Source organism: Eleutherodactylus coqui, chromosome 4, assembly GCF_035609145.1.
Source record: "Eleutherodactylus coqui strain aEleCoq1 chromosome 4, aEleCoq1.hap1, whole genome shotgun sequence".
Taxonomy (NCBI): Eukaryota; Metazoa; Chordata; class Amphibia; order Anura; family Eleutherodactylidae; genus Eleutherodactylus; species Eleutherodactylus coqui.
Window position 1 is genome coordinate 245389934 of NC_089840.1, and position 23306 is coordinate 245413239.

General features: G+C 43.9%; 1 protein-coding gene across 1 annotated transcript in view; it reads right to left on the minus strand.

Moving 5' to 3' along the window:
• MARCHF5 (membrane associated ring-CH-type finger 5) overlaps nt 1-23306 on the minus strand; it is a 62090-nt gene that overhangs the window by 19816 nt on the left and 18968 nt on the right. The window contains exons 2-3 of the mRNA XM_066601000.1: nt 11583-11785; nt 4578-4708 (exon numbers count right to left, since the gene is read on the minus strand). Of these exons, the coding sequence (XP_066457097.1) occupies nt 4578-4708; nt 11583-11785 (334 nt within the window). The remainder of the gene's footprint in view (nt 1-4577; nt 4709-11582; nt 11786-23306) is intronic.

The following is a 23306-nucleotide window of genomic DNA, read 5'->3' on the forward strand; positions in this document are numbered from 1 at the left end:
AAGCCAAGTTTGCAGAGGCTCATAAGTGCAGAATAATAGATACACCTACAAATGACCCCATTTTAAAAACTACACCCCTTAGTGTATTCACTGAGGGGTGTCATGAGTATTTTGACCCCACCAGTTCTTTTCAGGAATTAGTTCAATTTAGGGGACAAAAAATAAAATTTCATATTTTTGCAAATATGTCATTTTAAAGACATATTTTTTTCCTATAGAGCCCATGAAAATGAGGATTTACACACCAAAATGGATACCCCCGTTTCTCCCGTGTTCAGAAACATACCCATTGTGGCCCTAATCTTATGTCTGGATGCATAACGGGAGCCAAAATGAAAGGAGTAGTCGGTGTCTTTCAGAACATAAATTTTGCTTGAAGGCGCTTTAGGCCCCATAGCACTTTTGTAGAGCTCTTGAGTGGCCAAAACCAAAGAGAACCCCCACAAGTGACCCCATTTTGAAAACTAGACCCCTTAACGAATTTATCTAGGGGTGTACTGACAATTTTGACCCCACAGTTTTTGAATGAATTCAAGCCAAGCAAAAGGAAAAAATTGTGATTTTCATTTTTTTGTCAATTCTGTCATTTTAAAAACAGCTTTTTTTGTACAGCACACGCATGAATGAAGCCTTTCATCCCAAAATGGATACCCCTGTTTCTCCCGTGTTCAGAGACATACCCATTGTGGCCCTAATCTTATGTCTGGATGCACAATGGGGCCCAAAACAAAAGGAGTAGTCGGTGGCTTTAAGAACATAGATTTTCCTTGAAGGAGTTTTAGGCCCCATAGCACATTTGTAGAGCTCTTGAGCGGCCAAAATCAAAGAGAACCCCCACAAGTGACCCAATTTTGAAAACTAGACCCCTTAATGAATTTATCTAGGGGTGTACTGCCCATTTTGAGCCCACAGTTTTTGAATGAATTGAAGCAAAGCAAAAGGAAAAAATTGTGATTTTCGTTTTTTTGGCAATTCTGTCGTTTTAAAAACTGCTTTTTTGGTACAGCACACACATGAATGAAGACTTGCACCCCAAAGTGGATACCCCTGTTTGTCCCGTGTTCAGAGACATACCCATTGTGGCCCTAATCTTTTGTCTGGATGCACAACGGGGCCCAAAATGAAAGGAGTAGTCGGTGGCTTTCAGAACAGAAATTTAGCATGAAGGTGATTTAGACCCCATTGCACACTTGTAGAGCCCTTGAGCGGCCAAAACGACAGAGAACCCCCACAAATGATCCCATTTTGAAAACTAGACCCCCTAACGAATTTATCTAGGGGTGTACTGTGTATTTTTACCCTACAATTTTTGAATAAATTTAAGCAAAGCAGTAGAAAAAAAATTACAATTTTCATTTTTTTGGCAGTTGTATCAATTTAAAAACTGTTTTTTTTTGTACAGCACACATAGAAATGAAGACTTTCACCCCAAAATGGATACCCCTGTTTGTCCTGTGTTCAGAACCATACCCCTTGTGGCCCTAATCTACTTAAAGGACGCATGGCTAGGCCTATAATGGAAGGAGCACCCGTTGGATTTTAGGGTACAACGGAATAAATTCCAGGCCCCATTGCCCACTTATAGAGCCATTGAGCGTCCAAAACTATAAAGACCCCCACAAATGACCCCATTTTAAAAACTAGACCCCTTAACGAATTCATCTAGGGGTGTACTGCGTATTTTGACCACACAGTATTTGAATAAATTTCAGCAAAGCAGAAGAAAAAAATTACAATTTTCATTTTTTTGGCAATTTTGTCAATTTAAAAACTTTTTTTTTGTACAGTTTACATAGGAATGAAGACGTTCACCCCAAACTGGATCGCCCCGTTTGTCCCGTGTTCAAAAACATACCCATTGTGGCCCTAATCTACTTACAGGAAACATGGCAAGGCCTGTAATGGAGGGAACACCAGTTGGATTGCAGGGCACAGCTGAATAAATTCCAGGACCCATTGCTCATTTGTACGGAATAAAAATTGACTACCTAAAATCCCCCCCCCCCCCCTCCACGCCCTTTTCGGCGTTCCCAAAATCTTAAATAAAAGTAATAATGTGAACTGTGTAGTATTTCCAAAGACGGGTAATTATGGAGGCTGGTTGAGATGGGCACATGGGGCAATAAAACCGGGTATCCCCCCTCCTCTCATGCTTTTTGGGAGTCATTTTTTGACCTCAGTGGCGGGGATGGGGTGTAAAAAGTGGCGCTCTGTGAGTCTCTGTAAGCTTGACGAGGTGCGGCGGTCTCACACAGAAGGCGCTCAACAAGCTGCTCCTGGAACTGCAGGAAGGCGAGCGTTCCCGGGGCTTCTTGTAAATTGCGTATTACAGGTAGCGCTCTGGATAACGCCGGGCTCAGGCAGCCGTAGGTGGAATCCGCTTGTGGAGGCCCGCAGCGGAACCCAGCTGTGAGACGGCCGTGACCCTGCGTACGGCCACGTAATGTACTGCGCATAATTGCCTACTCACACAGGCGGTCATGCGCAGTACACTTTTTTTTGTTGTTGTTTGTATTTCCCGCACCGTCGCTTAGCGATGACACGGGTACCCACAGCCCGTATACAAGGTATACGGGTGTATGGGTTGCGGGTATATCCACGACCATGGAGCACAATGGGCTCTATGTTGCGGATATCCGCGGTAAAATAGAACCTGCTGCGTTCTCTTTTCTGTGAGTGGATTACGCAATTCCAACCCGCTAATGTGAGCGGAATTGTGTAATCCAATGCGCTTCATCTGCGTATTACCGCGGATCAGACGCATGCGGAATCCGTAATTCCTATCCGGTCATGTGAGACCGGCCAAAGGTAGATCGCTACCATTTTTTCACGTGACCGGGGACCGCTCAACGAGGCCACCCGTCACTGCTCCAGGCTCTCGGGGACCGTTGGTCGCTGGGAGCAAGGAGATATTACGTTTCCTGGGCTCCCCGACTCCTGCGCATGTGTCCGGTGTTTTGCCAGCGGTCGCATGCGCAGAATACGGGAAAGTTCACGGAAGAAGATTGCGTCGGGGTGCAAATATGGAGGCCTCCGGTAAAAATTTTTATCTCCTCTCACCGATCGCATCAGTGAGGGGAGATGAAGCTTCACAGTTTTTTAACTTTTACGTGATCGCCATTATTCTTTGGATAACGGCGAACACGTGATCAGGAACCGCTCACCGCGGCCCTCCGTGAATTCTCCAGGCTCTCGGCTAAGTTTTGTAGCCAGGAGCAGGGAGATTTTAAAAAACCACAGCTTTTGCGCATGCGCCTGCCACATTGGTGACGGGCGCGTGCGCAGAAGCTGGGTTGAGGTCCGCGGATAAATCCGCAGGCCTTAGGTACGTCATTTCATCCTCCCTCACGGATATGATCTGTGGGGGGAGATGAAACACAAGCTTTTTTTTACTTTTTAAAACTTTTTTTTTTACTTTTTGCACTTTTTTTTTTTTACCTTTTACCCCTTTTTTATTATTTTTTTTTTACTTTTTGCACTTTTTTTTTTACTTTACATGATCACTGTCATCCATTGGATGACAGTGATCATGTCCCTGGTGACATCCCTCTGCTCTTGGCTACACATGGCAGCCAGGAGCAGAGCAATTTTGAATTTCCCGGGGCTCGAGCCCCTCTGTGCACGCGCCCGATGTCAATCATCGGGCGCGCATGCGCAGACGGGGATTTCGGGTCCCGGGACATCGGGACATCGCAGAGGACCGGGGGTGAGTATCTTCACCTCCCCTCATGGATCCGATCCATGAGGGGAGGTGAAACTTTACTTTTGTTTTACTTTTTAAACTTTTTCGCGATCACCGCTATCGCAATGGATAGCGGTGATCGCGGGCCCGGGGACCGCTCACAGTGGTCCCCGGTAACACCTCCTGGTTCCCGGCTACCTTCAGGAGCCGGGAGCCAGGAGATTTTAAATTTGCCGGGGACACCCGGGCTTCTGCGCGTGCGCGTGACGTCATCGTCAGGCGCGCATGCGCAGAAGGCCGCCGGCGGGTCCGGGAGGACCAGATCTCCGGGGGACACCGCCGACAAGCCGTGTGAGTATTTTCAGCTGCCGTGATGGATCCGATCCATCATAGCAGCTGAATTACTACTTTTTTTCACTGTTTTATTTACTTTTTTGCGATCGGCGCTATTCATTTTATAGCGCCGATCGCAATGCCGGGGGGGACTGCTCGCATCCTGGGATTACAGCTCCATGCTGTCGGCTACCTGCGGGCACCGACAGCATGGAGCTGTCACGTCCTCAGGCCAGTGGGCATCAATCCAAAGAGGATGCATAAAACTACGTCCTCTAGGATTAAGGCCCACTTTCTGAGGACGTAGTTTCCCGATGGGGCCGTCGTTAAGGGGTTAAGTTAAAAAGGGGTCAGGAAAAATGGATCCTCAAAACACATCAAAATGTGCGCATCATATTTAGGTCATGAATCCTTTAAAAACAAATGCCAGGACACCAATGTGAGCGGAGCGTAAAACAAAAGCCTGAAGATACAAGACACTTAGTAAAGGGATTGCAAACACGTTGGATTTTATTTATTTGTTGCCGAGACGGCCGATTAGGCCAGGAATACTTTAACTTGCCTGCATGACAGTCACGGCTCCATATGTGACAGCGGTCCAATAGATGGAACCCACCATTATTCCAGCAGCAGCAAATGGACAGGCTTTGGATATGAGTCTGTCTGCGAGGTCCAACATATATACCACTGGACCTGGAAGAGAAGAAGTCAAAACTACGGGTTAAACATCTTGTTTCGCGATTCTATCAAAAGTTTTCTTTTAAAACTTTTTAACAACTGTTGCAAAATGTATCTCCTTTGTCTGCATCGGTAAGAGAACAACAGTAAAGGGGGTGTAAATACATGGTCACATTCATAATGGCTTGATTCCCTTAGAGGTTTCAGGGAAGCAGCGCTAACATGTATACAAGCAGCATAGGTCATTGTGTCCAGGACGGCTCAGCACCTCTATTGTCGGGAACCTTCCCAGCAGGGCTGACCCAAACTAAACAAAGTGACCGGGCGGACAGAAAGCTCATGGCTGGATGCCGACACACAATGACCCCAGGCCTCCTGAGATTTCTAGATTTAGTCCCTGTTCAATACAAAGAAGAAAGTTTTAGAATTATTATTATTTCGGCAAACTTCATAGAATGTAGGATCACAGCAGGAACTTCTAGTACAAGCAATCATGAGGGGGGGGGGGCAGGAGCATGGGTCTTATGGCCTACAACATGAGGGAAATGATAGCAAATAACTATACTAAAAGGGTTATCCCATGCAAATCCTGTATCTATCCACAGGATAGCTGTATATGAATGATCATGGGGTAGGACAACTAGAACCCCAAGCGATCACGAGAATAATGCACCCAGAGTGTCGGGGAATGGAGAGTTGGTGCGCACAGACGCCCACGCTTCCATTCAGTGTCTGTGGAGATACCAAGCGTAGCGCTCAGCCATCACCATCAGCCCCATAGGAGGCACACATGTGCACCACTGCTCCAGTCACCCTGCGGACTTGGTCCATCATGCTTATGATAGTTGAAAGTCCCAGCGTTCGTCAATTTAGAACCTTTCCTGTGGTAAGGCAATAAATGTATTTTCATGGGCTAACCTCTTTATAAAAGGGGTTTCCTGAGAAAGGTCATTGATAGCCTATCCTCAGGATGGGTGATTAATTGTTGATCAGCAGGGGTCCGCCAATTGGGACCCTGGATGATCAGTTGAACGAGCCCCCGCTATCAGTGCTGCTAAACACAGGCGTTTGGAGCAGAAGCTACTACTTCGACCCGTGTAGTGGTCAATGCTTTGAACCCGTATTTAATTTTAATGAAAGTTGTGCCTGCAGTTCCCAGCACCAGCCACTAGACAGGTCGGAGAAGCAGTTTCCACTCTGTACCCAACATTGGATGCCCCATCAAGTAGCGGACCCCAGGCAATTAGCTACTGCTTACCAAACATGAGGATAGCTCATCAATAGCATTTTCCTGGAAAATCGTGTTAAAACAGTAAAATCTACTATTTTTGAGAATAAAAAAAAAAAAAAAATGCTATGACAGATTTTTATGGCATAGTCTTTTGATAGCCGATGAAAGATTGATTGATCTCTGCCTACTGTTGGAACCCATCTTAGGAACGGGGACCTGGTCCCCAGCAAATTGGAGCCACAAGCATGGTGACTCTCCAGTAAAGTCTACAGGAAATCTGCTTACTCCGGGACTATATACTATAAGGGCCTTTTTAACTTGGGCTGATAAATCGTTGAGATTCCCACATCCAGCAAGAATCTGAACGATCATCGATCAGTGTAAATGCATGCCCCGACAAAACCACTAACGTGAATACATTTGCTTCTCATTTGTCTTCAGTTTGTTTATGCGTAAAACCGAGTGACGGATCGGTCGGTGTAAACAGGCAGTTTATCTATGGACCACTGCCTGTTTATGGTGAATGGAGGTGGGCGGGCTAGAACGATCCCAGCCCGCTCCGCCTACTTTCACTAGCAATGATCGTTCCCATGTAAAAGCACATGAACGATTATCGCTGCACCGACCTATCCGCTAACGATAGGTCGGCCCAAGCAAAAAGGCCCTTAACTTTGCTTGAATTATAAAAACCCAATGGGGGACTTTGAAATTGCCGCTCACTTTGTTGTTTCTGTATCTCCAAAGCAGCAGTGTTCCTGCCCCAAAAAAGGTACTGTGCCCACCTGTTCTTGGGACTGGCGAAGGCCTCACCAATTACTGTTCTAGCACATGCAGTGACGTTTCCATAGAAGTCCTTGGTGAGAAAAACCTTTGAAGTGTAAGACTAACGGATCATTAAAAGATTATAAAACATAGACAAGCTACAAAATTGCAGCCAAACGTATGTGCATTCAGCTATTCCGTCCACACCCATGGCTAACAAGTGTATAAAACCAAGTGTACAGCCATGCACATAAGCCGTGGAACTGGTTGTACTCAACAACTCAATAACCAGTGATGTGACGGTGCCAGCGCATTCCATCTTTACAACAAGTCACTGTCCACTTTCTGCCCTGATGAACAGTAAAGGTGCCCTTACACATCAGATGAACTTCAACTGAACTTGACGATTTTGGCTGGACTGTATGGACCCCCAACTGTGAAGGAGCACGCCCCGATTCGGTCTAGATAGCATATGCCCAGGGAAAGAAGAATTGGACATATTGGATTTCTACATACACAACCCTTTGTTGTCACAGTAAGATAAGGCTCTGCATACATATACATTCGTCACAGATCCAGTCCAAAGTGTCAGACAAAATAATACAGCCCACTGCACTATCTTGTCCAGTAGAATGAAGGGACCCCACTGTAGTTAGTGGGATTCATTGAGCACCATTCATATCAATGATGAACCAGATCCAGCACTTCTTTGATTTTTGTTTCTGCTCCTATGACAGAAATCAATAGTGTAATGTAGCACCGGATGTTAGGGCAAAGAAGTTCAGGACAGTGAACTACTGGCAGAATGCTATGCTTACTACGCCCCCCTGCCTTATAATAAACAGAGCCTAAGCAGACACCACAAGCATCTTGCAGTAACTTATTCCCATTTTCAAACACAAGCAGAGTTTGGCAGAGCCAAGCAAGCATGTGTACAAGATTAAGGAAGAAAAACCTTCGGCTAGACGGGTGTTAAGATGCATCACCCCCTAAAAGGGGATTTCCAGAGAATTACTATCGATGATCAATCCTCAGAAAAGGTGGTCAGTCGATTAGCTGGGGCCAGCAGCTCAGCTGATCGGATGGCTGCTGTCAGTGCCACAACACAGGAGTACGGAGCAGAACCTGCTGCTCCGACCCCTCTGTAGTGCCTGCCGCTTGTAACCGCAGCTCCCATTGATTTGCGCCTGCAATTACAAGTGCTGGTCACTATACAACGGTCAGCGCTATCCGTTTCCACTATGTACCCTGCATTTCACTGGTGACAGCAAGCGCTGGAACAGCTGATCAGTCGGGTCCTGAGCGGCAGATCCCATCCAATCAACTATTGATGACCGATCCCAAGGATAGGTCATTAGCATTTCTTTCCTGGAATACCCCTTTAAAACTAATCATGTGTGTTCTAATTACACAGCTTAATGAGACATGGGGATAGATACTTGCCTTCTTAGAAATTAGAAGTGCTCGATTATCATGAGCCACACATCATTATAACAATTACATTGCAGAAATGGCTCGAACACACCAAAACCCACCCATGTGAGGTACCGATGACAAGTCATTAGGATCTGGCATTCACATCCACTCTACCCGCCATGATGCCCTTGAATTGTACGGATGTCAAATCGTGCGTAGTTAAATGCGAATTATATCAGACACTCCCTGGTTTGCTCAGCATAAATTGTTTGCAGTAGAACATTCCTGTTGCTCTTTGGAGCGCTGTTCACATAAATAATACATGAAATAAAACCGAACTGCTGCGGGGCGGACTCACAACTGTGCCTGTGAACAGAGCTGCAAGAAGAGGGAAAATATATACAATTTTATCATTGACCTTTAGAAAGGCCCATATTGCCATCTTCTAAATGTTATGGCATATGGCTACGGTATAGAATAACATTATGGCAGGTGTCCAAGCTCTGGAACCCCCACTGATGCGGAGAATGAAGGGACCAAAGAGCTGCCTGCTTTATTACATGCAGGGAAGAGTAATATAGCGCTGTGCAGAGAAAAGCCTTGCGGCACCGTGTGATTGGCGTTTCTTCAGAATGTGTTGGGAATATTAAAGGGGCACTAACTTTTCAGATAACTCATACTGAGCTTGTGTTAGTCTCATCATTTCTGTACTATACCTGCATTAAAAATGTACCCGCTATACATTTGAAGAGACGGCCACTAGGAGTCTCCCTTTCAGCTCCTCTGCAATCCACGGTGTCCGTAGTACAGACCTTTTGTAGTAACTAGGACACAGAGAGGTTTGCTTAACAATGAGGGGATGAGCTATCTTCACATGGGTGCAACTCTGCAATCAGAGGCTGCAGACTGACAGACCTGCAAACACTGTAACCTCAACAGTATCTGTCTCTCATGGGGGTATGTGCATCTATAAGTGTGCAGGCGTACACACATATCTGGTTTATTCACCATTATGCCAGAATAGTCATAGGAAAGCAGAGGAGTGGGTATTCAGATACTGCCTCCCTGCTGATTGGATCAAAGACAGCACAATGCAGCATGAGAAGTTAAGGCAAAGAAGTTCAGGACAGTGAACTACTGGCAGAATGCTATGCTTCCTACACCCCCAGACAGATAATAAATAGCAAACAGCGGGGCAATAGAAAAAGAAAATAAAGGAAGACCACCTAAAAATCTGAACTTACAGATATGAAACAGGGTGCAAACCACAGCAAATGAGCGAGTAAGGAGTAGTGGTTATACTTTAGAAAACTTGTTGAAAACTCTGGTACACTTTAGGGTTTCTCAGTGACATAATAATGATTTCCGCTTGTTGATCCTCTACACAAACCTCAAAATTCAGAGGCATCAGTACTTATTATATAGATTTCAGAAAGACCCACGTAAAACGCCATAACCCAGAAAACGGTGATCGCTCTTTCTATAGGTGCATAGTTACTTCTAAAGAGCTTTTCTAGGTCTTTCATCTTTGGTTCTACCAAGTTCCAGTTCTGTATGTTCCTCATTAGCAAGAATAGATCTAAGAAAGCAAAAGCTCTATAATACTTCTGTGTCATCAACTCTAGAGCGCTTGGTCTTACTCATTATCTTTACTGAGCTGTAGGCAGAAACTTAAAGCTTTGGTCCCTTTCCCACCACCGTACTTAACTGCAGTCTCCCTTTGCTGAGGTCTCTAGTGTTTTACGACTCACCGCTCCGAGGCGGCCGAGGAACACTCGATAGCCCAAGCAAAATGTCTTTTTCTAAGTTCATGCTTTAATTGGGTTTTCTGGGATTTTAGATTTAAGGTTTTGTCCAGCTCTAACACCTTAAGAATCGGCCTAGTTTGGTACTTAAGGACACAATGATTTTTTTTAATTTTCATCTGCACTTTTCAAAAACCGTAACTTTATTTTTCCACGGACAGAGCGGTGTAAGGGCTAATTCTTTACGTAACTAGCTGTAGTTTGTATTGGAAGCATTTCGGGGGTACATCTAATGTATTGCATAACTTTAATATTGAGCACGTACGCACGCACGCACTATTTTTTCAGGTTTTTTCACTTTTGCACAACAAAAACCCTAGTTCAGAAAATAATTATTTTGATCGCTGCATTCAAAGTCCCATGACTTGTATAAATTTCCATCGACAGAGCTCTGAGGGCTTGTTATTTCATCACTAGCTGCAGTTTTTATTGGTACATATGACTTTTTTGCACATCTTTGTTGTGTGGTTTTTTTTTCTGGAAGGCAAAATGAAAAGAAAAAAGCATTTTGGCTCAATTTTTTTGCTCAGTTTTTTTTAAAGGTTAGCTGTGCCTTTTTAAACATTTTTTAAATGTGGATTTTTAGAAAATCTTTTTCACCTCTGTTCCTGTAGGGGGATTTGAACTTGCAATCTTACGATCACTCAGATAATGCATCTCAATACTTTTGTACTGCAGTGTATTATCTGTATTCTTTCACATTAGGTGTCACAGCAGATCCCGAGGCCATTGACTAGCGGTCAGTAGTTATGGCAACCCATCGGCCCTCCACAACTGGATGGCAGAGGAATGCCGACATCATAGAGGGAGCTCCCTCCTTCGGTTAACCTTGTACATACCAGTACAATGACCACAGCACTTCAGTGGGAACTTGGCTTGTAATACCAAGCCAGACCACTGCAGTGGTAACAGAGCTGCATGCTTCCTGCAGAAATCAGCTGCATGCATAAGCACACCCGCCCTGCTGATCTACTATCGATGACCTGAGTCTAGACCATTAGAGCAACCCTCTGTTCCTGGAAAAAGAAAGATGGCTGAACCGCTTTTCAGACTATCAATGCATACTATGCATCAGGTAGTCAAAGACACTACATGCTTCTCCTGATGGCCAGAGCTGCTCACCTCGACAGCACTGGTTAACGCAAGCAGGTGTAGGGCCTTATGATGCATGCTAGTAGTGTACAGTGTGTATCAGGTAGTCAGAGAAGTGGTTTGGCCATACTGGTTTGTCAAGGGCCAGAAGTTTTCATAAATTAAAGTTGGGAGACCCCTTTAATAGCCCATCTTTAGAATAAGCCATTAAAGTGGTTTCAGAGAATTCAGTATTGATAGGCAATCAATATCAGATCGGTGGGCGTCTGAATCCCAGTATCTCTGCCGATCAGCTAACTGAAGGGGCCACTGTATCCATTTTACTACAACGCAATGTAGGTGTAATTACCACCGCCTGCAGGTCCTTACTTGAAAATGATGTAGGCAGAGATGGTACTGCCTCACAGTCTCTGCCTGTAAATGATGAATATGCAGATAGACCACTAGTTTACTACATATAAGAACAAGAGATAATACATCAACCACTTAACTGTTAACCGGCCAGATCATCGAGAGCAAATGGAGCAATACAGTAAAAGTCGCCCATGGAAGTGCTACCATACTGTCAATCAGCTGCACTCACCAAGGTTTGGGAACTCTATTAGATATTCGGCATTACACTGAGGGCAGGCGACTCTGGCAGTGCTGTTCCCTCTCTGTTTCTCATCGACCCACCGCTGGAGACATGACTGATGGACCCACTTCGTGGACCCTCTGCATCGGCATGGTCTGACCCACTCCGCAGTTCTGTCATCTTCATCTGTAGCGAAACACACCCAGCAACTTCTGAAAAACAGGCACAAACACGATTGTCAATGAAAAGTAGCTATCTTATGGCACTTATTAAGAAGGTCTGACACCCCAAGAGCCATAAAGCCCCATATATATTACCATATTCTGTATATAGGATGTATATGTATGTCCTCTAGTGCATAGTTAGTGTGGCACGGGCTCAGAAGCGGGGCCTGCTCTACACGGCCGGCGTTGGCTGTCTTTGACAGTTGACGCTAGGACGCAACAACCGCCGTTGGAAGTCACGCCGATCGTGGCAGCTAACCCTTTAAATGCGGCTGTCAATTCTCACAGCAGCATTTAAGTGGGAAAGATGGGAAAATAAAGTGTTAGGATTGTTTAAAAGAGGGGGAAAGAAAAAAAAGAAGTTGGCCACACCCCAAGAGCAGTCACGACTCCTGATAGGTCCATTCCAGTAAAGTGTATTCTCCATGCAATACCATTCCTCTTCTATTCCTCCAGGAAATGTATGAACAAATTGGTTTGTGGGCGTTACCAGCGTGGGGTGTGTCCCTGCACAATCTGACATCGTCCAATCAGTGCTGAGTCTAGTGACACACCCCTTAAACAAGAGGAATAGTAACACCCAGTTGTCTGAATATTCAAAAAAATTACCAGGAGGAATTACAGAGGATCGGCACAGCACAAAGCTCTAAGAAAAGATGATCGAGAATTGGTGTTTTATGGAAAAATATAAGTATTTACTAAAACAGCCATTTCAGAAGAAGTGACGGCTCCTCTTCAAACCTCTTGGTTCTGTGGAGATATATGGCTCTGCCCATTTCATCATACAAATATTCTTTTCCTAGCAGGACCAGTGTGTGAATCGTTATGGCCTGTAGGTGTCACTGTTCCTCTTGCTGCCTATTATTAAGGTTCATCTTGTCAGGGTTCACACTAATCGAAAATGATTGTCCTTTTAAGTAGAGGGCAGCGTCCAATGTCACAAGGAACAGCATTGTCGGGCTAATTGTTTCCAACGCTGGAGCCCTGGCATTCAGAGCCAACGGTGCCTAGCCAATGCACAACAGGAGGATCGCTCCTGCAACCTGAACACGATAGAGGTCTTCGAGCTCCCATGAATAAAGGCACCCCCTCCTCGCTAAACACCATATTTCCAAGGCAAAGGATTTAAATGCATGCCCAATCCGTGCAGAATAGAAAGCAATGGCGGAACGAATGACTAGAGGTGCGGTTATGTTAGTGTGAGCAAAACTACCCAATTACTGTCAAGCGAACGACATACGAGCGCTACATCAAAGGTTGTACGTTCTAATTAATCTTGCAGCATAATGTTAATTAATCCCTCAATTGCAGTGCTTGCAGACTACCCCATATACGCAGTGGTGCCACACTTCAGATATTCCAGACTGCATTGGGCATGAACAGTGCCAACACACAACAGCCTATAGGCATATGCCCACTAAAGAATTATCCATAAAATGATGCCCTCGGAGTGATATCACATAAAAACGACCACAGAGTAATTACTACCATATCAGTCCCTATATAAATGTGTCGGATGAAAAGCCAAAGTAGTTTATCATGGAAGTCCGAAGCCGCAGGTCCGTCTGGTAATACATAGTTGCTGCAAGTGTAGCACAACATGACACTGGCGTAACTATAGGGGATGCGTTTGCACCCGGGCCCAGGAGCCTTAGGGGGCCCATAAGGCCTCTCTTCTCTATATAGGGAGCCTAGTACTATAACTAAACCATTATAGTTAGGAGCCCTGTTACAGATTTTGCATTGGGGCCCAGAAGCTTCAAGTTACGCCCCTGCGTTGAGAAGTTGGGGGCCCTAAGATAAACTTTTGCACCCGGGCCCATGAGCCTTTAGCTACACCCCAGGACATGATCTATTCTTTGCTGTAGGATGAAACGTTTTGCAACTTTCTTACATACCTAGTGTTCAGATTCTTCTGTTCTCAAGATCTCTGCTTCCTGTCACTGAATGACAGCAGATCACGCAGCTGTGAGCTGAACATAGCAAAACTGAACTTTCAGTCCCTGGTTTTAAACAAAGATGCTTCCATTTACCGATGTCACGCAGGAACTTGAACATGCGGAGGAACGGATATGCGAAATATAACAGATACAGAACTTCATTTCTACCATAACTTAGCTGTAATTACATGGAGCTGGAATAACTTGTTGATGTCGGTCTAGTTTAGAGGGTCAAAGGCTGATCTATGAGGTGATCTCGTGGTATTATTGTATCTTGACGCCACCAGGAAGTCCTGGTGGAGCCAAGATTGACAGGGGTGGAAGGGTGACACCACCTGATGCTGATTGGCTGCACAGTTGGCTGGGCTGCAGGTCCTGCCAGCACACTAAGGAAAGCTTATTTGGAGCAGCATAGAGCGATCCCAGCTGCAGCCACGCAGGCCGAGCTTCAAGGCCGTTTCCCGGCGGTGTGACAGCAACATCCCCACCCCCAACCCCAACAATGTAATTTTAAGTTTGCTTCCGGCAGCAGAGGCAAGGTCAACCATCACTGCAGTTCTCTGGGCTTTATGGCAGAGCTACCAGAAAGAAGCCTCTCCTAAGTAAGAGACAGATGAAAGCTCGACTGGAGTTTACCAAAAAGCAACTAAAGGACTCTCAGACTGTGAGAAACATGATTCTCTGCTCTGGTGGAACCAAGACTGAACTTTATGGACTCAATTCTAAGTGCTATATTTGCAGTAAACCAGGCACTGCTCATCACCTGCCCAATATCATTCCTACGGTGAATCATGGTGGTGGTAGCATCAGGCTGTGGGGGTGCTTTTCAATGGCTGGGACAGGGAAAACGGTCAGAGTTGATGGAAACCTGAATGGAGCAAAGTACAGAGATATTCCTAATGAAAATCTGATCCACAGTGCAAGGGAACCCGGAATGGGCAGAAGATTCCTCTTCTAACAAGACAATGATTCTATGCATACAGCCAAGTCAATGACTTAGGGACAGTTCTGTGAATGTCCTTGTGTGGCCCAGCCAAAATCCTGACTTGTACCCAATCGAACATCTCTGGAGAGACCTGAAAATGGCTTCCACGGATGGCTCCCCATAGGACCTGACAGAGCTAGAGAGGATCAGTAGAGAAGAATGGCAGAAAGTCACCAAATCCAGGTGTTCAAACCTGGTGGCATCATACCCAAGAAGACTGGAGGCAAGAATCGCTGCCAAAAGGTGCTTCAACTAAAAACTGAGTACAGGGTGTAAATACTTTTTTTTAATGCAAATTTTGCTCCTTTTCGAAGTGACAAATGAACAATAGTTGCTCAGTTTAACGTCCCGTTCACATGGGCATATACAATTTTCGACTTTCATGGGCAACTTTGCTCTGTAATATGGACTGAATTAGGATGTCCTGCCATTGTTTTTGGCATGTACAGTACCCATGTCCAAATACAGCAATTTAATTCAATGAGTCCTTCAAAAAAAAAAAAAATCAGACTGCAAACGGACGGAAAACACACCCGTGTGAATGGGCCCTTACAGTATACATCAGATTTACGGATCTACTAAATTCTCGGATGTGTCCTGCCGTGACAAGACTGAATCATTCATTTTTCAGAAAATTAAGCACATAAAACAGTGATCTGGACTACAAATCACAAAAAAAAGGGTACAAACTAGATGCTGTAACTACAAGGAAAATCTCCTTTAGTTTAACTTCTCAGAGTTGGAGCTTGTGCGTTCCTTAATTGGTATCTGCAGCAAGACATTTCCCTCCAGGAATTTAACTGAATTAGCGGTAATTACCCAGTACGCAATTTTTAATTCTCCATTTCCTTCGCTGATCCTCGCTAGGTGACAATGCCGACTCAGCAAAAAAAAAAAAAAAAAAAGGGGGGACACAGTTCTGTAAATAAACCAAACGGGAGGGCAAGGGGATTCAATACACCGCATTCAGTAATCTAGAGAACTCTATATACTAAGAAATCATCCAAGACCGAGCGCAGCAATGTTTCGTCAAATTAAAAATTCAAGGTCGACCTCCTTTTAAACCCCCAGAACAAAATCGAATCACATGATAACCCTTTGTATAATTAAAGCTTTAGAAAGCGATAAATAATGGATTGAGATTCCCTTGTATTCTCTCGTCGGCTTCGTCTCTTTCTATTGTTGCGCGGTGAGCTAAATAAAAACTGTTTCAACACAAGGATCCTGGTGCTTGCCAGATTTTCCATTTTCTTGTGCTGAATAAAACATGACCTGGGTCCTAGGACTGAATCAGGTCAGCACTCAAATAACAACCTGAATTAGAAAAGTCTGGCTAGCCGAAACAGCGGCGTTATTGTTGGAGAGAGTTGGGCCGCGTCCTCGGATGATGACTGCACAAAACAAACATGCAAATCTGTGTGCTAACACTTTGCTTACAGCAAAACAAGCTACATTTCCACTAGTGTATAAAAGCACAAAAGAAAGAAAAAAAACGGCTCTGGTGCGTAAATGGGCAACACAATGCAAACACTACATGCTTTCTATTTTAAAGAGGACCAGTCAGCTCTCCAAATATTCATTAATCCCCATGAAACAACATCTCTGCTGCATCTTTTGCATCATGTTGTTCCTCTGCTACTTCTCCTGGAAATGTACAACTGGGTGTTATCAATTGGGGATAAGCCCCGACACAGTCTTACATTGTCTGTCTCTAAACTCTAAAAATGTAGAGTTTAGAGACATGCCCCTTTGAATGGTTACCCCCTTTTGTTAAAGTTTATATACACTACTGTGAAAAAGTTTCAGACAGGTGTGGAAAAAGAAAAACCGCGGCCAAGTAAGGATGATTTCAAAAACGTACGGGTTAATAGTTTATATTTGTCAATTAAAAAATGGATTTTAGATTTCTCTTTTGTTCATTCACTGTCCAAACCAATATTTGGTGTGAGTCCATTCATTGTCTTCAGCGACTTCTTCAATTCTTCTATATACACTTGCACAAAGTCAGGGATTTTGAAAGATTATAGTCTTACAGGGTGATAATGATCATCATTTTCATATGTAGTTTAAAATACGGTCAATGACTGAAAACAGAAATGGCTTTGTAGAGGCTGAGAAACAGCCAAATTCTGCTACAAAAGGTGAGGTTGTGGAAGACAGTTTTAAGTCATATACCATGGTAAAACAGAGCATAGCAACAAGATAGAAGGTAGTTTTACTCCATCAGCTGGGTCTTTCCCAGGCAGAGATTCCAAAGCAGACAGCGTTTTCAAGATGCGCTGTTCATAGAAGCACAAGGAAACGGGCAATGTTGAGGACTGTAGGCAGCGGCCGACCAAGGAAACTTTCTGTAGCAGATGAGACACATCATGATTACTTCCCTTTCAAAATCGGAAGATTTCCGACGGGGTCATCAGCTCAGAACTGGCAGAAACCAGTGAGACTCAGGTACACCCATCTACTGTTCGGAGACGTCTAGCCAAAAATTGTCTTCATGGAAGAGTTATGAGCAAATAGAACTATACCTTTGAGGTAGAAACGAGGCCAAACAACTCGACTACGCACAAAAACATAGGAACTGGGATGCAGAAAAATGGCACCAGTTGCTCTGGAATGAGGAGTTAAAATTTAAGATATTTGGCTGTAACAGAAGGTAGTTTGTTTGCTAAAGGGCTAGAGAGCCATACAATAATGAGTGTCTGCATGCAAGAGTGAAGCATGGAGGAGAGCCGTATAATAGTGAGTGTCTGCAGACAACAGTGAAGCATGGAGGAGGGTCCTTGCAAGTTTGGGGTTGCATTTCAGCAAATGGAGTTGTGGATTTGGTCAGGATTCATAGAGTCCTCAATACAGAGAAATACAGGCAGATACTTATCTATCATGTAATACAATAAGTGAGGTGTCTGGTTGTCTCCAAATTTATTCTTCAGCAGGACAACAACCCGAAACATACAGCCAATGAACTATATTCTGAGCTATATTCAGTGTAAAGAAGAACAAGGAGTCCTGGAAGGGATATGATTCCCATAGAGCCCTGATCCCAACATGAGCAAGTCTGTCTTGGATTACATGAAGAGACAGAAGGATTTGAGCAAGCTTACACTCACAGAAGATCTGTGGTTAGCTCTCCAAGACATCTGGAACAACTTTGCTGCGCAATTCCTTCAAAAACTGTGTTTAAGCATACCTAGAAGAATTCATGCGGTTTTGAAGGCAAAGGGTGTTGTGAAAGTATATCATCCCTGTTACATTTATTATTCAAGAGTTAATACAGCTTAGTCCAAAACTCCTAGAAGCAGTGTGTCTTTGTAGTGGACCTTGAGTGTTTCCTGGAGACCATATTTAGTCGTTTAATAAGAATGCCAAAATTCATATATAAGTAGCTAATGTATTCATATGCCATATTACCTATTATCAAACTTAATTATTTTACTACTGCAAAACGTTTATAACGTAGGGTGTTGTCCACTGTGATTGGACTATGATAGCTCTCTTTGTTCTACTTTTTTCAATAAAAACCCGAGTGAGCTACTTCCTTTAGAAGGACTTCATTACAGCATCTAATTGCTCTTTTTTTTTTTTTTTTTTCGGATGCGCCGTACAGTTAAATTGGGCATACTTGGTTGATGACGCTTTGATACCCTTTGAATATCACCTACTGTAAATTAAGGGATTACTCCAGCATATCCTGGTGGAAAAATGCAGGCAAGTGGAATGTTTTAATGACTGTCAAGGTCTCCAGACGGTGGACACCAGGCAAACACAAGTCTGTGTGGTAGGGTAAGGCCACTATGTCTTACATGTTATTTACCTTCCAAAAACAGCAAACAGAAGCAAAGTTTTCATTTCTATTTCACTTGCCATATTATTAACCGGTGTATTTTGTGTGTATAAATTAGCTGTGTCCACAGGGTGTTTGCTGTGTGAGGCTGCTATGCAAAGACAATGACTTAAGCTGCAATGTAGTGGCTGTTCTCACTGACCCTGTGTGCCCTGACAGACAGACTGCTAGATTAGGGATAAATCTCTTTTGTCTGGTGGATCTGCGTGCTTGCTGTCCCTCTGTTCTCTACTCAATGGATAGATTTTGATTGGGTCATATGAAATAGAGCATATGCTTCAGCTTTGATAACTAGACCTATTTGTAACCATATAGCAGTGCACGTGAATAACCTATACAAATGAATGTAATGTACATTGTGAGATTGATCTGCGCTGGATAAATGTGCAACATATTGAAAGTTTCAGTCTCTCACTAATAGTTTTGTGTTTATTCAGTGTTTGTGCTTGTCATAGAGTTATTGTAGATTAGTGAAGGCTACCTTAACTGCCAGATTGTTGTAATTAGGAGTCAGGGACTCTGACTAACGGATTAAAAGACTTCAGGGAAGCTTTCATAGAGGCGCTGCAGCACAGCCCATCTGGGATTGGCACTCAAAGTAGTAAATGTCTAAGGGACAAAGATGACCGTGGTGCAGGTCATGCTCAATCATTCTGCCAAATGGGTGCCAGGAGTGCCAAAAGATATTCCAGAAAGCGGATGTGACAAAGATGGGATGTCTGGATGAGGTAAGGTAGGGAAAGTTTGAGAGAGAAAGTAAAGGTTGAATAGCAGATCCTGATGTAACGAAAGAAGTGGACTAAAGTGTCTCAGAAAGTGTGAGCTGGAGGTTACAAAGAAGTTAAATGAAAGGATGTACAGTGGCTTGAAGGAGACAAAAAGGTAGGCATGGAGGTAGGGGCAACTCTCTCCATGGGGCCTTGGCCTCACCTTTATGTCTTCCATCGATTACTCCTCACAATGTGACAATGCAGCAGAGCTGGACTTGTACTAACTGTGGCCAACAGAACACTCCTACTGCTAACTATTGTATTAACTGTCATAGACCCCGACCAGGGGGGTCTAGAGTAGTAAAAACAGAGGCAGGGACAGGCGGACAAAGGCCACAGATAGTTTTAAGCTACATTGTTAACAAACCCTGGACGCCAACAGACCAAATGAGGGATTGCCTGATTCCAGCACTAGCCCTATGGGATTTGCTAGACAATTGCAGACAAAATGCACTGCTACCATGGGTGACTTGACTTTACTGGTTTTTGATTACAGAAGTGACGGGTCATTGTTGTCACAAATAAGAGCTACATTGGGCTAAATGTTTTGTGGGGAAGCCAGAGAATGAAAGAACTGTGCAATCAGGAAGGGATTTTGTGCAGTAAGTTGGACTAAGACGCAGCTGGATATGAGTCCTATGACTCTTGACCACATCACACAAAAGAAAGGAGAAACTGACGGGCTTTTACACCAGATTACAGAATGCATGGCTGCACATTTAGATGACCAAATATCTGCAGTATTTGGATTAGTCAATCAAACCAATGTGGTACAAACTCAGTTGATTGCGGTAACTAATCAACATACCATAGTAATGAATTACCTTACAGCTGCCCAATGTGCCAAAGGGGACCAACTTGTTGCCATTATGTGGATCCAGAGTCCTCATGTCCACGGGGAAATTATATTTAGCAAATCCGCATCCCATAGGAAAGCAATGACCATCCGCGGTTAATTAAATAGCCGAGGATGGTATTTTAAGTGATTTGCAGATTGCACGTGCGTGAAAAAAAAAACAAAGAAAACCGCGACATGCTCCATTTTAGTGCGGATCACGCCTGGGAGCTCATAGAGCTCCTATCTCAATTGATCTCCCGCATTAAAAAAAAAAAAAGGCCAGTTATAGTGCATCCGCAGCAGAAATCCGCGCGGGCCAGATTTTCCCCGTTGACATGAGGCCTAAAAGTAATGTGCAAATTAAACCTAGTGTGCAGGCAGTGGCTAAGAGGAGAGATAAATGGCTAGAAGGAACATGAACAAAGCAGAATACGTGGTGGAGTGACACATTTGCAGTATCCAACCCTAGTAATTGGTTAGATCCATCGGAGGAGAAGGGATTATGGGTGCGGTTCAAGCTTTATTCCAAATATTATTGCTAGGTTTAGTAGTTTATGTTGCATTTAAAGCCGTAATGGTTTGTGTACTTCATTTGCTTAAAACGCGCAAGAAACAAACCAAACAAGTTACTTAAGTTGTGCATCCTAGGGAACGCCAATGTCAAAATGCTCACCCCGTTACAACTATAATCTGAGCCATCCATCGTTCAGATTTTCTCCAACCCAGTGGGGTTCGCAAACTGGAAAACGGAGGCTAGTTCTAGGGAGGTGAAGCACCAAAGTCTCCTTTTGATTTAGTTTTCTCATTTGTTTATTCACTTTTTGTGTGATAATTGACAAAAACAAACCATTAACAATTACACTTTACAGCATTACTTTACTGCATTTTTTCCACAACAACTTTAAACCTTTGCCCAGTACTGTATGGTGATTAACTAGTAATTATTAAGAAATTATAGTATCAGTGTTTCTGGTGGCGCAATGTGCCACACAGCTCTGCTACATGCATGTCACACACACAGCGCTCTGTTACATACTTTGTTCATTCCATACAACAGGGATCATAAGCAGCACAGCACTGGAGATGAAGGACCAGTGATGACGTCACTATGATGCTCCACCACTGATCACATGACTGTGACTCATCGCGAGTGAATGACTTAAATGCTCCGTCCCTGGTCACATGACTGTGACGTCATCAAAGGGTCTGCATCTTTATGCAGATTATGGATGGACTACAAACCCCCCCTGTGGCCTCAGTTGATATGGAATACAAAAACACCTAGCCGGACAGCAGCCATGTGCGTATGTGATGATGTCACAGTCATGTGATCAGGGGCGGAGTAGCTCATTCCCTCACTGGGGATGAAGGACCTTTGATGACGTCACTGTTATGTGATCAGGGGTGGGGCATGCAAGTCACTCACAAACCCACTCACTCACGGACAGGTCGTCGTTAGTAGTTTGATCGGCTTGCTATGGTACTTTTGATACAGGTTAATTACGCCGAGAGCCATACAGGACACAGTGACTTCTATAAAGGAGGTGATAAATGTTGACCATGCTGCCCTAGAGAAATGATTTCTCATGTATAGACTATTAGCATTAGATACTGTATAATATGTAATATTGATACTGGCAGTCATGTCACTGCTATTTAAGGAAATGCTATATAATACTGTTCTCCCGGCGACCGCCGCTAAACTATAGACTACACGGAGCATTCTCAATGGATTTTCTTCTATTTAGTTTGTACTCCCTGTGTCAGCTACTTCAAAGCCAGAAAACAGGAAAACAGCTCTAGAACATTACAAACTATGGAGACAGCAAAGCGGCGGCCGACACTCCCCTGTGACGATCGCTGAGGCTTTGCACATTTGCAGAATTAAAATTAAAAAAAAAAAAAATGATGTTGATTAAGCAAAATGATATCACATCTAAAATTAAATTTACATAGCTGAAGATTAAATGGCTAATGAAGGATAAAATCAGCATATGTGCATTAATGAAATGCCATCTAGCACAGGGATGAGGGAAATATTGGTATGCAGGCCTAAATGGGAATTAAAACTTCCAACAGGATGTGTGAAAAACAGAACGCAGAATTTCATTAACAGAAAGATTGAAAATACTAAGAGGGATGCGGCACATTAGTTCATTAGGCCAAGTTCACATTGGTGCCGATTTCCATTGTTTGGCTCATTCCCGAGAGCCGAACAATGGAACTGGTATATTCGCCGAGTGGACCTCGCTGACTAGAATGGGGTAGACTTACATGGCTGATCACCCAGGAAGCATTTACAATTAGAACACTCCTAAATTGTAGGTCAGAGTACGTAATTTATGTGTCTCTATAAATCGCGTTGTGAGAGAACTATATATTCCTTGTGTAGCTAGATCAATAAGCATCGCTCAAATACTTCAAAAAGCTACATGTAAGGGAGCGTTCCCATAGCGCTATTGTACAGGCTATGTAACTCCACTTGGGGGTGGATATTCTCAACAGCGGTTGAAAAAGCATGGTGACGGAATCCGCAAAGGGAAACAAATGGGGCCATTCACCTCTTTGGTGCACTATGTAAGGAGTCTGCACGTAGCGTGATTGTACAGGCCATGTGACTCTGGGATGAGGCACAAAACAAAATCTTGAACATATTTAACCTATAGACGAATCTCGATTTTCCTATTTTTGCTAACCCCTCCCCCCCCCCCACGAACTGTACAAAAAAATACTGAGACAATTTAACCCTTTCCAATCCACTTTGTATTCTGTTTTTTCTAGGGGGCTTCCTCTTTTTCTGCCATTATACAACGGCACTATCTGCTGGCTAAAGCCAGTACTGCATGAGGTGACATGCTGGATAGGCTCCGACAGCAGAGAGGCTGGCAATATACAGTAAGAGAACCCCGACGGACGCCTTCCAACATCGCTGCTGTACAGCCTTAAATCATAATGTCTTCAGGAGGTCAGACAGTGGATTGGAAAGGGTTAATCAAGTGTTTTCTTAGTATATCCCAAATAGCTATTAGTGACAAAAAATTACTATAAAAGAGAAGGATTTGTTGTGTGGGTGTAGGGCTCTCCACTATTGAAACCGTGTCCATCACCATGGTGATATTGCGCTGCCACGTGGCA